The sequence below is a fragment of the Saccostrea cucullata genome, unplaced genomic scaffold (assembly GCF_032062105.1).
Source record: "Saccostrea cucullata isolate Sc308-1 unplaced genomic scaffold, CSIRO_AGI_Scuc_v1 ctg1150, whole genome shotgun sequence".
Classification (NCBI taxonomy): Eukaryota; Metazoa; Mollusca; class Bivalvia; order Ostreida; family Ostreidae; genus Saccostrea; species Saccostrea cuccullata.
The window spans coordinates 161,557-177,126 of NW_026923237.1; the positions used below are offsets into that span (position 1 = coordinate 161,557).

The 15,570-nt window shown below is 32.7% G+C and overlaps 2 protein-coding genes across 22 annotated transcripts in view; one reads left to right on the forward strand and one right to left on the reverse strand.

Moving 5' to 3' along the window:
- LOC134263525 (leucine-rich repeat-containing protein 71-like) overlaps positions 1–15,570 on the forward strand; it is a 43,534-nt gene that overhangs the window by 14,508 nt on the left and 13,456 nt on the right. For 19 of the 21 annotated variants that reach the window (XM_062745884.1, XM_062745882.1, XM_062745883.1 and 16 more), the window contains exons 2-11: positions 9,953–10,059; positions 10,932–11,003; positions 11,393–11,599; positions 13,486–13,611; positions 13,727–13,802; positions 14,163–14,237; positions 14,425–14,493; positions 14,831–14,990; positions 15,120–15,203; positions 15,307–15,396. In XM_062745884.1, coding sequence (XP_062601868.1) covers positions 9,953–10,059; positions 10,932–11,003; positions 11,393–11,599; positions 13,486–13,611; positions 13,727–13,802; positions 14,163–14,237; positions 14,425–14,493; positions 14,831–14,990; positions 15,120–15,203; positions 15,307–15,396 — 1,066 coding nt within the window. The remainder of the gene's footprint in view (positions 1–9,952; positions 10,060–10,931; positions 11,004–11,392; positions 11,600–13,485; positions 13,612–13,726; positions 13,803–14,162; positions 14,238–14,424; positions 14,494–14,830; positions 14,991–15,119; positions 15,204–15,306; positions 15,397–15,570) is intronic. The other 2 variants (XM_062745887.1, XM_062745902.1) reach the window with 1 other exon arrangement.
- On the reverse strand, positions 305–2,625 carry LOC134263519 (uncharacterized). Its single transcript, XM_062745872.1, has 3 exons — positions 2,317–2,625; positions 2,113–2,187; positions 305–795 (listed from the first exon to the last, which is right to left on the reverse strand). Exons 1-3 carry the CDS (start codon positions 2,564–2,566, stop codon positions 317–319), a joined length of 804 nt encoding a protein of 267 aa, XP_062601856.1. The 5' UTR covers positions 2,567–2,625; the 3' UTR covers positions 305–316.

Sequence of the window (15,570 nt, forward strand, 5' to 3'; positions counted from 1 at the left end):
ACAAATCTTTCGGGGGCAAAATCTTCCTTGAAATTGGATATAAGATATGGTTACCATGCAGACGAGTATGAATAGGGATGGTGGACACAAAGTTGATAACTTTTTTTCACCTGTCTCGAAACTTCTTTTGCATTTGTTTTGTTTTGCCCACCAAACTGAAATAGATTTCTTCGGGCCTGCATGCTATGCAAGGTTTCGGTCGAAATAAACTACAATTCGCTATGGTTAATTTACATTATTTCTTACTTTCAGTCATAGCGCTCGATACTTTGTTAAGAGATAAAAATATAGACTGAAGTTCAGTAAATATGCTTTATTATAACGAGCAGACAACACATGTTATATGTTGTCCTTGTTTATAAGGAGGGCAAGGGAGAGAACCGCAGACCGCTGTAACCGGAAAAAGGATATGTCCGTCTAAGTTATGTTGTCGTGCCCCTTCAGTCAAATACTCAGGGTCTCCGTGAAGACAAACAAAATCTGTTGCATGATATCCGTTACTAAAGTTGTCTGTTATCAAATATCCATTGTATTCCATGATCCATCCAGATGGACAAGTTGTTTTCGCTGGAATCATTAAAATGGAGCCGGCGCTTTGCACGCGGCAGAGTGCACATGGCACGTCGTCATCCCTTGCAATCTTTCTGTACGTGAACTGGTACTCACTGCCGAACAAGTGGGCTGCTGATTCCTGACTTGTAGGGAAGTCATGTGGCGCATTGTCCGGGTCATGAGGGAGACACAGAGTATTCACACCGCCCCCTGGCTCGTAATGAGACTTACCACCCGTTATACCTTAGATATAAGATAAAAAATCCTTGTAATATCATTCTAATTTATTGATTCATTGTGTAATGTTATGATAAATACAATAAAACTGCAATGCTCGTTAAAGAATCATGTTATATAAAATTGTTGATATAATTATAATATCAAGAATTTTGTGCTTGACGCCATGGGCAAACAATTTAGTTCGATGGGTCTACTGCTCGAGAACACAGTAAATAAATCTTTTGTTACACTTTTTTCTCTATATAAATTAAGGAATGAAGCTTATATAAACTTTTGTTATACGATATTACGATATTGGGACAGTTTACGCTTTATGAACCGCGAAGTTATGTTATATCGTATAACATAAGTTGAAATAAGCTTCAATCCTTATAACACTCGGATACTCTCTCTGACCATCACCCGTATAAATGAATGAATAAGGCAGTGAATGAACGTAGTAAATTTCGCAGTGACAACGGAATTCACTAGTTACTATACTAATATGATGCCTTATAATAAGATATGAAAATGATGCGAATGATAATTATTAATTAATTAATTTTAATTCACCCTGTGACATTAATTTTAATGTAGACAATGAGACAATTTTTCCATTTCATCCTTCAGAAAAAGGCTTCAAATATCGCCAAGCGGAGTAATACGTTTTTGACGTAGCTCATTGTGACGTAGGCAAGTTATGTTATACAAAATGGATACAACCGTTTAACCAATCAAATGACGTGTTACAAGTAAAATTAAACTATTGTGATATATCACGATATAAATATCGTTGTGCAGTACACTCAAACTCCTAAAATGAAGCTGACCACGCCCACCTCGTGACGTAGGCGGTCCAACATCTCTTCGACAGGTCCAACATCTTACTCCGCGGTCAAATATCGATGTTTTTATGACTGCTCAGTAAAATATTGAAAAATGTTACTTTAATAAGTATGTATTGAATCATATACATGTTAGAACATTTTTTTCAAAGTAAATCAGTTTATATACACATTCAATCAATATGTCTTCCCCTTAAAAAATTGTTTGATACTATCACAAGAGTCACTCATAGTATATTTTAAATACGTTAAACCCTTAAACCTCTAAAGGTTTGATGAATTGTTGTTTTATCTTTTTCCAAATTTTGGTAAAATTTATAGGTATGCGAACTCTTGTAGTATCTAGAACTTTTTTTTTTTTACTTTTTTCTGTTTTATTTCTAATTTAAAAACAGAGAGACAGGTATCTGTCAAGGTCAAAGCTTTTTCTCCGGAATCAAACACTTAGAATGAGGGTCTGAATGATCGTGGTCTCTTCTGTCCCTGTTCTACTTACCTGTGTACACCATTGCTGTTCCGTTTCTCGATGGACAACTTTTCTTTCCCCATATTGTATAAATAGCCCCTGGTCCTGGAAAACAATAAGTTAATGCTGAGGTTGTGTGCATTTTAAATCGATAAGAGTTATTTGTGAAAGTAATTACATGTATCATTACAGCTATGAAATTTAATTTTATTTCACCGTATAACAGCATGGTACCTTGTTCAGCCTTTGTGTTCAGTTGAATTTGCATCGCCTGGATCTGAGTTTGTTGTGTGTTAACCAGACTTTTCAGAGTCTGCATTTCTCTTTGCATTGCTTCTAACTGTACCTGGAAAGTATGGGGATCATTTAACAGTAACCTGCGGTCCTTGTCATGACCAACTGCTTGTTGTAGACTGAGTATGACACACCCAATGATCAGCACCAAATCCACAGTTTTCTTATTGTCCTTCTTAATGTCAACCATGCTTTATAACAACTTCGAAGGTGCATGTATAAAATCTGAAAGATAACAATGCTGTGCTAGTTTAATGGAAGGTCGCTTTGATAACATTGTGAAAAAAAACTGTTTTGTACATTAGTTGTATTAGCTATTATAAGTCTAGTAAGAATTATACATATAAAAAAATAAATATCAAATAAAAATACCTTTTCCCTCAACAAACTGCAAAATTAAAATAGTTTTGAAAAGTTCCAGTCTAAAACAAAGCATAAACTATCAATAATAGTTCAGTTCTATGCTTCTCTAGTGTGTCATCTGTAAGGTTTTCATTGTTTTTGTGGATGGACCCACGGTTTACACTCAACAGAGGGAGAGGAGTGCTTTTTATAACAATTAAAAGAAATGCATTAGTATAGTATAGTCGGTTCTAATGGTATTGTCAGATTCATAAGTGACTTATGCTTCTTTCTGTAATAACACATTCTAAGAGATTTTTTAAGAGGAAGGAGATACACCAGTCCTGACGCCATCTTTTAAAAAAAATTGTTTGGTTGCCCTCTCCCGACCGACAGACTCAAAACTTCTATTTTACATTCTAGGAGATGAGATTTATTTATTTTCCCCCTTTTCTCTTCTTATCCAGTCAACAAATTATATATATATTGAAAATTTCACAACTTCCTACCTTTGACCCGATTATTTTATCCCGAGTCAGGAGATGGCAAAGAAATAATTTATTTGAAAGGTGGCCTGGCGATACATGTACTTATTTTTCTTATATAAATAAAATAATTTACTACGTAATTACCTTATAAGCTCTATACTCAATAATTACCTACACACAAGTGTATTATTGCTTTTTTTAAAAATATATATATTTATATATAAAACACGTTTTGTCAGGTGCCTGTGCACCTTAATACATTCAATGCCTGTTATGTATTAAAATGAAACTTCATATGAAAAATGTTACGGTTAAAATAACTCCAAATATTTAATTAATTCCAAGTCAAACAGATTTAAAACGTGTAATTTACTTTATTTATTTATTTTAAATATACCTGGTCGTGCCGAGCACATACGTTTAATTGCCTTTCTTTATACATTTATGTTTATGGACCTGTGGCCTTTTCAGTAAAATGCCAGCAAATCCTTTTAACTTCACTTTAATGACAAAATCTTTATCCATTTAAAACGTTACGATGTTTCACCTTGTCTTTTTATCGTGTTAGCTTCTACAAACTAAGATGTGTGTGATTTATCTTCGCATTCTTCAGTAACTTCTTCAATCTTTTCGTGTGGATATCACTTATAAAGCTCCATTGATTAGGAAATCAGTTATTACGTTCTACTGATTGTGGATATTGTTTGTTACTTTCCTCTGATGTGGATATCACTTGTTACTTATTTCTTTCCATTGATGTGGAGATCAATTATTGCTTGCCATGAATTGATCGTGGATGTCAGTAATGACAATATTGAGTGTGGATATCAGTTATTACTTACATTAATTGTGGATATCAGTTATTACTTACATTGATTGTGGATATCAGTTATTACTTACATTGACTGTGGATATCAGTTATTACTAACTGATATTTTATTTTATTAGTAACCATTAACTGTGTCAGTACTAGTCTACATGATGGAGAACCCCGGTACAAGTAACGGATCATCAGTAATGCCCGAATTCAAACGAGCGCTATCTTCCCTTCGGTAATACTTTATAACGAGATTATAACAAGGAGAGTATAACGAGAGCTTCTTTATGAAAACGTGCAAGTGGTGATGTAATATACCTGTTTGCTGATATAAAACATGTAAAATGAAGATAGATAATATTGGTCTATGTTCAGTACATTTTATGGAATTTTTATATTTTATACCGTATATTCTTTCTCTTCTGTGTCTTTCTTTATCTTTGTATTTTCCTAATATTTTACTAGCTTAAATTGTCTTTTCTCACAATAAGCCAAAAGAAACTGTTAACATTAACTAAATGTACAAGTTTCAAGTTTTTATTTTTAAAGACAAATGACCAATAAAAGTAAACCGGTATTTATGTAGACATTAAAATAACGTCTGGTGACTTTTTCTGTGTCGGCTGTGCCCCCCCCCCTTTCCTCTTGTAATTGATCTTTTGTTCGTTTGTTCCTTTAGACAACATATATTGGCAAAATTTTCGATTGATTTGATTATTTTTTAAATTGTCAAAATTTAAATAAATAAAATATTTATTTTCAATTTATTTGCTTTTGCTATCATTTAACTGTTTAAGGGGAATTTACAAACAAAATATATAATGATACACAAAGGTTTCAGGAACAGGTATAATATGTCGCATGAGTAATGAAGCATGAGTAATACACTGAGAGCTGAAGTAGAAAATTTCGATCTTAAAGTTTAAATTTATGCTATAATTGTCTTTTTTCCAGGTGCGGGTCCGGGATTTTTTTTTCCGGGGGCGGGGGATTCTATCCAACGCAAAAAAAAAATCCAACCCAGAAATATCTTTGTAAGAAAAAAAACACACATGTACAAAAAAGGTTTTAGGTAAACTCTTCCATAAGGTGAAAAACCAATCTCGGGAGGTGGGTTTGTTGATTTTCAGTTTCATACCGATGACATAGATTCGTGTTTTCGAGGAAGGGTCTACGTTTTCTAGGGGGGTGGAAACTCTGCAAATTCCGAGAGGGAAGGATGGGCCCCGATCTTCTAGATCCGCGCATATTTTATTTAATGACATGCCTTAATTTTTTTTAACTCAAACATTTTAATTTCACTAAAATTTTTATCTTGATCAATGATGTTAATTATTTTAAATAAACTCAAAGCATTAAGAAAGTTTAAAATCTATTCCTATTAAAATGCTCCTTATTGAATAATAAAAGAAATCATTTTAAGTTTGTGGAGGATCTCAACCGGCCTCCATCACGATACAGTGGCGTGCCAAAAGTGAACATAATTTTATTTTTTCTCTGTATATTTCATTGAAAACAACAATTTGTAAAATCATAGGTAAATGGTCAATTTTTGTTCAATTTAATTATTTATTTCAGTACTTAAACCAGAAAATGTGTAGTTATCTTTCTTTAAAAGATCATTACACGTTTAATATGTAGTAAAATATAGTTCATCACTAAACATCAGTTCTAAAATTCAAGATCAATGTTGACTAGACTCTATATAATTCATTGTAGTATATGACTTAAAATTTCATGTCACACTTAAATTACGATATTTTTAAATTATCAATGCTTATCAGATAAAAACTATTGTTTGTTTTTTTAACTACAACAATTTCTTGGATTATCAAGAATTTTCTTTTTTATAAAATCTGTCAAGAAATGTTGTCATACCAGCGATTTTACAAAATATTGTTTTCAATGAAATATATAAAGAAAAAATAAAATTATCTTCACTTTTGGCACACAACTGTACACAAGTAAAGAAAGGTAACTCGTACCGAGGGTTGTCAATGGAAGCGGAAGTTTATTGGAGGATAGTACATACGCATGCTCCATTAAATACATTGTCGCGGATTAATAATTATTTGCTTAATTCAGCATACAACGTGGAAAAATGAATAATTTTGAATACACATAAAATCGATTTGATAAGAATTAATCAATTTACGTTATAGCGAAAGAAATTGAAACAGGAAATCATAGTGACTCTTTGCACATTCTTTTCTCGTGGAAGTTGATCCGCCAAATATTTTAGCTGTTGTTCGGTCGTGTCAACACTGAACTGTGAGGTAACTTCTGTAGAATATTATTTTTAATATTTTATGAAAAAAAATATATTTTATGAAAAAAATATGAGAAACTTCAATTCAGTGCTATTTACTTTATTCAATATGATACATAAGTCCATTAATTAAAGTTAATGTGTTGTTTGAAAAACATGCTAGAAATATTTTGCAATCATAAATTTTGCACACGGAGTTCGTGATCTTCAGAGTAACGTGCGTTATGTGGCATGTTTCTGGTTCTTAATTATTGGTTACAGCAATTTCACAAAGGTCGAGTTCATTTATTAAGAGTTGTCAGATCAGTTTTTTATGGACATTAATTTTGGACTTGCAGTTTGATACATGTACAAAATTAAGTCTTCAGTCAATAGGACAGGGTTTGACACTATCATTTTTAGGCTTTGGTCCAGCCGGACTAGTGCTTCTTTACGTTTACTAGTCCGAGGGCGATTTTCATGAGTCCGTCAAAGAATATCAATAAATAAGTAGAATAAAGACAACATTGCAATATTGTAACTTTTTATACCTTTTTTGAAATAAACAAAGCATTTGCGTGAAATGTTTTATACCAAGATTCAAAAGAAATCATGTGATCAGGAACTACGATCATATTCCCGATCTCATTCGTTTTTCTCTATAGATGATTACATTATCCAAACATCCCACATCTTTCTTTATGTGTCGTACTAATTAAATCATGATTGTTAAAATGTTTCATTTCAAACCAATGAGTCCTAAAATTAAGCACTGAATTGACTGAGAAATACCCAACTTCCTGCCAAGAAGCTAGAAAGCTTAAAATACATATGGGGTTTTCCTGTGAAAGTTGTCAATAATTGAACATCAGTAAATTTTTTATTTTTTTTTTAAGAAAACTTTGTTAGTCCGTTCGTACTAATTAGCCACAAATTTTTATAGTCCGAATGAAAATGTATTAGTCTGAGACTAACAGACTAACGTTAATGTCAAACCCTGTTTGGATCACTTGTCATGCATGATGCAGATTTATGATATTTATTGCCAAAATAAAATTTATCATTTTCTGCCCTGTAAATTTATATCCCATTTTGGATAATAATTCCCAATCGGACTATCATATCCCATTCAGGCAAGTGGTCCCAACCTGTTCAAACTCAAAGTGTAACTTGTTTATAGTTACAGTAACATGTCTCAAAATGTTTGTTTTATTTAGGCCTAGTGCTTGCATATAGCCAAGCAATTCTATGAACGTTAGTCATGTTAGTATCTAATAATAGAATATATTTTCACAATCTGAATTTAACAGTTAATTATTTTATTTATGATACTGTAGAACAAACATGTTTAACCGAACTTTAGAGGTTTCGGGGTAGGTACCCTCAGTTCCGGGATTTTGTACATTTCTCTGGTTTTTCTTTAACTCTCTTGTATCTTTCTGTCACCTTGGGATTAATCTGATTTGGGCTGTACTATTAATCTTTCATTATAAACTTGACATTGTAAGGGTACAGTATAAATCTTTTAAATATCTTGTAGGAAAATTTTTCTGTAAATTCAGGGTTTTAAAGATACAGAGGCTGGGGAATTTTCCCGCTTATAATGATGTAATCCACTAGGGGTGTGCAATATTACCGGTATATCGGTATATTGCGGTATTATCCACCACGATAATATATCGCGATATGAAAATCAGATACCGGTTTTTCACGATATTTATGAAAATATATATTTAAAAAAACCCTTTATTCTAGAAACTGCTGAATTAATACTTGTAACTTCCCCAGGCCTTTTCAATCTAGTTTTAAAAAATACTGCGTCAGCTTTCAGAGGCAGATAGAGAGAAGAGAGAGAGAGGAAGCTTTTCATTCACTGTCGCAATTTTAAAAAGCTTACTTTAAAATAAAATTAATAATTAATAAAAAAGACTTTTAAATAAAATTATTAAGAAAGAAATATAAAACATTTCTACAGGGTGTATACCATGTGTACTGTTCTCAAAATCTCATGGAATCTACACGATCGACGATGAATGTTAAGTTCAAGATAAATAATGATATTACAAATAAATGGCCATCCATGTTTTCACTTGATACAGTGTTGCTTTTTATTATTTTTTAACAAGTTTCATGCCATTTTAAACACCTTCATGCTATACCAGGAGCATGTATATTAAAACGATAGAAATAGGCCAATACAGTTCCTGATCGTATGTCATAATGTGAAATTAGGTCGGGTCAGATTAAAACACCAAACGCCCGAAAATAGGTCACAATTTCTTTCTGGATTGAATTTTATTCTGTGACCACTTTAAATTTCCATATAGTATGTATTGTTTTAATCATTTAGTTACATTTAATGCTATTTCAATAAAACACCCCCCCCCCAAAAAAAAAAAAAAAAAAAAAAAAAAAACGTAAAAAGAATATACTATGCATAAATTTTTTTTTCAATTTGAAAATAAATCAAATAAGTACATTTTGTTTTAATGTTTGACCTGGTATTTGATTAAAAGTTATTATAATTCTGTGTGCAATTAATGTCTTATCCCGCCCCCTTTAAAATTTATAGATAAATTCAAATAGTCTTTGAACTTGACAGCATTTTAAACTTTCTGCACAAATTTATTAATGATAATTAATCTACAATATATCGCAATATATTGCAATATTCAACGTCAAATATTGCAATATATCGCAATATGGTTTTCACTCGCAATACCCAACTCTATAATCCACTGGGTTTTTTGGTATTCCTCCTAAACTCCCCACCAGGGGAAGAACTTCAGGTCCCTTTATACTTTTGCACCCCCTTATATTCTTATTCTTATGGAAATCCTGAAAAGGAAACTAAATTTAAAGTCAAAAGAAACAAAATCATATAGGAGCTTTGTTTTTGAAATAATACAGCAATGGTTGAAACTTTTATCAGATAAATTGGCTATAAGAAAATATTTTGCACCAGTTATATATTTATTTTAAGGAACAGAATGTAAAGCTTGTAGTTTCACTTTTAAAAGATAATTAGACTAAAACACGAGCGAGTTCCCTTTGTAGACTTTTATCACATTTATTCTTTTGGGATTCTCTCTGTATAACACATGACTCTTCTGTCAATGGAGGAACATTTTTCATGTTTATTTCTTATGCATTTCTGCACATAAGGTGTTGGAATCTGCATACAGTCATGTAACTTAATAGAATAATACCCATTGTAAGATCAGTCACTGGAATCTCTTTTTATCAATCTTGTTTATAATTACATTTACATGTATGTTGGGACATGGATAAATTGTATGTACAGTTACAGATATGTATTCTATTTTTATGACTTTGTGTTTGAAACAAATATAATAAAAGAAAAACATTTCAACGCATATTTTACATGTTTTAGCTAAAAAAATCCTTATAGCCTAAAAATGTAGTCATGAAAACCTTTTTTTTTTTTAGAGCAATCATTTCAAGCCATTGAAAAATATTGAAAATTTAATTCTTTGAGAACTGCATTATTTTATTTTCCAGAAACATACAATTGAAAGACCAACACAACTCTTTTTTTGCAATAAAAATAAAATTTATTTTGGAAACATACAAATAAACATGAAGCTGTAGAAAATATTTCATGTGTTTGTAGAAATTATTTTTTTAGTTACTATACAGGTTATGAACTTATCATTGTAGTGTTGCCAACAAAATCAAGATGGGGAAGAAAGTTGAGAAATCTCTGAAGGGGGAAAAAAACCAGTCAGCTGTAAGCCAAGACGAGGAGGATCCAAACAAAACACCAGGTAGTCATAGTAACATGAAAACTAGGTATAAGGTATCCATAGTAACATGTAAACTAAGTACAAGGTATCCATAGTAACATTAAACTAGGTATAAGGTATCCATAGTAACATGTAAACTAGGTATAAGGTATCCATAGTAACATTAAACTAGGTATAAGGTATCCATAGTAACATTAAACTAGGTATAAGGTATCCATAGTAACATGTAAACTAGGTATAAGGTATCCATGGTAACATTAAACTAGGTATAAGGTATCCATAGTAACATGTAAACTAAGTACAAGGTATCTATAGTAACATGTAAACTGGATATAAGGTATCCATAGTAACATGTAAACTAGGTATAAGGTATCCTTAGTAACATGTAAACTAGGTATAAGGTATCCATAGTAACACAAAAACAAGGTATAAGGTATCCATAGTAGGGTATTCAGAGATTTTTTTATTAACCAATGGCAATTGTTTCATTTTAAATTTGAAATTCAAAAATCATGACTGTGTAAACCATCTTCATTCATGTAATTCATGTACAGTAAAACTTGTCCAATCCAGACACCAGTGGTTCTGAAGGATTAAACAACATTCCATATTACGGAAGACAATATTTTAAATATTATTAATTGAATTTATTGAAAGGAACTTAATGAACATTATACTGCTTTGGGTGGAAGCCGCATTATTGGAATACACCGTTTCTGGATTAGGAAAGTTTTACTTACATGTATCTTTCCTTGCTTCATCTCTTTTTCTATTTCTTTTCTTTCTCTCTTCTTTCTGTGTCTGTTCATCTGTCTGCCTGTCATCTGTCTGTCCATCTGTCTTACTGTTGTCTGTCTCTCCATCTGTCTGCCTGTCGTCTGTCTGTCTGCCAGTACCTATAGAGAGTTTTCACAAGGAGGCGTCTATACGTTTTCTTACTCCTGTAGATCCATCCAGACCGCTAGGTGAGATAACGCCATTTCTTTGCCTATTTATAACTCCAACAGCATGCTGCCAAAACATGATTGTCCTAATTAGTTTGGCGTCAAATTATTTTTAATGACCACGGCACTTTTTTTGGCTTGTTTAATACATGTAATAATTTCAATTTTCTTGTTCTATGTTATGACATTACAACTTAACTTGTTTCCAATTTTGCCTGTTTTTCAAAAATGCATGTGATTTTGAGAGATTTAAACTGTTTGTTTTAAAAAACATAGAGTGGTCACTTCTATTTTAAAATTTTTGGCTTAAAACATGCAATTCTTTGTGTGTACAGACTGTAAAGGTATAAACACTTGCAGACTTTTTCACTCTATTTATAGAACACTCTGATTATCTGTTCTATTTATAGAGCCATACAGCTGCACGGGGAATTTCCAGGCTGACTTTACAGAACTGTGTCGCCGTAATGCCATGGTAGCCATTCCTCCCGTGATCCATCGAGCGCGACCGCCCACACAGGCGGCACCAGAGAGCAGTAAACCAGAGAAAGGGAAAGATAAAGGCAAGAGTGCGGTTCCTGAACCGGAACCGGAGCCAGAGGTGGATCCGGAGGGTGGTGGGTGCTTGTGCTTGTTCTAACCCGGTAACATCTCATGTGCGATTAACCGGCCCAGTGATTAAAATAATTTTGTTATAATACTGTTAAAAATTCAGGCCTTGGGGCCATAAAACTTAGTAGAACTCACTTTTGATCTCAGTCTCACTTTTACCAAAGGAATATATTGTGGAAAAGTGAGACTGAGATCAAAAGTGAGCTCGTCTTAGTTTTATGGCCCTCAGGCCAGGTTCCAGGGTCATAAAACTTAGATGAGCTCACTTTTGATCTAAGTCTGAGTTAGTCTTAAGTTTTATCACCCTGAAGCCAAAGATGGAAATGATCTGGTAACAATATTTTTAAGTCATGTAGTATCTTGTACTATATACATGACTTTCTCCCCCTGCAAAGAAGTAAATTTCACTGTTATTCAAAATATGAATCAGACTGTATCCTTCTTTATTCCCAAATCTTAATCACCCATACCACTCCCCCATTCATTCTCCACAAAATTCACCCCACCCCCTTCTCCCTCATTTTATATTCTTCTCCACTCTTTATGCATCCCAACACAATAAAAAAATCTATACATATGTATCAGAGAAAGAATTGCAAATTTCGAGATTATTTTAATGGCATATGATTGTAATGCTTAGTTTGTCATGAGGAAGTGAATTTTTAGATGCCATTTCCAAATTGTTTTTTTTTGTGAATAATGTATAAAAAAAAATTTAAGCACCGACAATGAATATCATGCCAAAAAATGATTATACTCTGATGGAATTGAAGGTAACAGTTTCTTATTCAAATCTAAATCTCTCTGTCAAATAAAAGATAAATAATATCTTAACAAATAAATCTCCCAGCTAAAAATGTGTGTTGTTTTGAATGGGAAGAGGGTTATTTCTTTAACATATTCTGACTTTTATATATTCGTTTGAATTCATACCTTAAGAAGACTCTGCATCCTTTATCTGTTAATATTATGTTTTAAATACCTACTTAAAATACTTCCAACTAATGATGTTGTTAAAAACAATATCTTGTTTGTAATTATTTCCTCTGTCCTTGTCTTTGCTGATGTAAGCTTATTACTTAATATGTTTACAAGTTATATATAGGTGACTGAACAGGTGACCTGGATGTCAGACTCTCAGAGCTCTCAGTACTTTGATTGAAGACATAGATCTAAAAAAATAGGTCTCATCTGATTTTGATGACTTACGTGAATATTTATAAATGCTATTTTATGTCTTTTTGTGAATGTAAGAATTCATGATATTAACTTCTTTTGATCTAAAACGCAAAAGGAAAAAAAATCACCCCTCCAAACACGTGTGCAAAAGTGCTGCAATAGATATTTTTAATTTTTTTTTGTCCAAAATAAAAGAACACAGTCATGCATAAAAAAGTTTTTAAAATGTATTACTTGCAACAAATGAGCCTTCCAGTGTTTTGATTTGTGAACTGTTTTTCAAGCTAAAGCTTGTGATTGCTCTGTGTATTTGTTGACGTCATCAAGTTTTCTGTCAGTCACCTGTATATTGAAAACATTTATCATTTAAAGTAATTCTTTGTTAAACTAATAATAAAATGATAAATAAATCAAAATTACAAAAAATATTCCACAGTAATAGAAAAAAAATATGTACACACTCATAATTGATTCTGCTTGATTTATTACAATGAGTAGCTATATATACAGTAAAACATGTTAAAAGTGCCAGAGATCAACTGTTTTGATTCATAAGAAACAAACTTTGTTATATCAGTTAATATAAAACTACAAGGAGTTAAGATCTACTTTGCTCTGCTATTTGATTCAATATATTAAGCTGTTTTACTGTACATGTATAATTACTGGTAAAGACATAATCTTGTTTTAATACTTTGATTGACGTACACAGAGAATGCCGAGCCTCCACCTAAGACCTATGTTATTAAGGATAAGTTTGAATACTTTAAACCGGCCATCCAGGTAGAAATGGAGAATTATGACAAACCAGAGACAGTCACAGAAATCTACATCAGGGGTAGGTTTACATGGTTATCATTCAGACAAATATAGCTGAACTTGAGTATCTCCAACACTGATATATTTACTACCATGGATGTTTCAGACTGGTCTGAAATAAAATTTTCTTGTAGGTTGGAAAATAGATGATATCATGATGAATACACTAAAGCAGTGCTGGTCTGTCATGGAGAAACTACATACCATTAAGTAAGAATCTGCGACTAGCAAACTCTAAATAATTTGTTATTCATTTTATTTTTGCATAATAAGGAGGATTCCTTCTCCTTGCCAAATTTTCTTTCTCACAAACAAATGGTAAAGATAAAATGATATAATATTAACATGAATTTATGGAAATTTTGAGGCATATAAAAATGCCAAAAACCTATCTCAGGTGTTTCAAAAATTTGATCTACTGTAAATTTGTAAATAATTAATGGTTGCAGGTGTTGGTAGAAATCTATGCCCTTTTTACCATTGGATAAAAATTAAAAACACATTCGTAATGAATGAAGTGTTTTCACTAGACAGGTTGTATAAATATTGATTGTATTTTATTCTTTTCAGTTTATGGAACACAGGTTTAACAGGAGAAACTGTCAGTATTATGGCGAGCACACTGCCAAGTATAGTCAACCTAAGGTAATTCTACCTCTCTTTCTCTCTCTCTCTCTCTCTTACCTCTCTTTCTCTCTCTCTCTGTCTGTCTCCCCCCTTAAGCACAATGCAATGTAAGGTCTATCTTATGTAATCCATGTCTCAAGCAGCTTCTTTTTTCACCTTGCTAATAGTACCTAATGGACTCCGTGTATCTTGATTTCTGTTGCAGGACTTTGATTTTAGATGGGAACGCTGTTAAAGAGGAGAATTGGCATGAACTGATCACAGATGAAAGTCCGTAAGTACATTGTCTTGAAAGTCCATAGGGACTTAATGATTAAAGTCCTCAAGTATATTGTGATAAAAGTCTATTTTTACATTGTTTGGAGATGAAAGTCTCTAAGTACATTGTGAAGTATTAGTGTCTTCCTCTTTTCATTCCAGGCTTTAAGTTTTAAATGTTGTTAAAATCTTTTGTAATGTTGGAAATTGTATTTTAATTTGTAATTCAAAGGATTGTTCATAGATTTCTACAACATTTACTTGGAAACCTAACATGTGTTTTTCAGGCATGCTTTACTGTAAAAGAGACTGGTTTTCAGGCAAAACTGACAAAGTGTGTTTTGTTGTTGTAGTGTACAGAATCTCTCTCTGAGGCATTGTGGCATCACAGACAAGGGAGCCAAATCTATTGGGGAGGCCCTCGGCACTGTGAAGAGGTCCAACAATAAACTGGTCACTCTCAACCTGGCAGGGAACCAGATTTCAGATCAAGGCACAATAGACATAGCAAATGTAAGCTGTTTAATTTTTTTTGGTTGATTTTTCCCCCTTAATTTTGTCTTGATCATCATCCAAAATAAAGGCTGTCAGTATTGTTATTGATTTGTTTGGAGTGTGTATACACTGTACTTATATTTTCAGGGCCTGAGGATGAACCGTACTCTAATGTCTCTATCTCTATCCAGTAACCAGGTGGGAGACAAGGGGGCCATCAAACTAGGGGAGGTAAGTAATGACATTGGTCAGTGTCTGGTCAGATGAAAAGAAATATTTGTCTGAGAATTCAAAAAATATTTCAGTATTAACAATTTTACTGCTTTGATTACAGGTGCTTTCAAGGTTCCCTCTGACACATGAGGAGGTGGTAGAGAGGAGGAAACAGAAATCTTCACTGGGTTCTCCTGACAGGAATAAATCAGTAAGGGGGCACTTTGTAATCAGATATCTCAGTAATCTTCACTGTCACCTGACAGGAATAAATCAGTAAGGGGGCACTTTGTACTCAGTGACTTCATATATTGACAGTGCTCCAAGTCACACTTGCTCTTAGGTCACAAAATGGCGACCTAAAAATTTTTTTAGTTGCCATTTC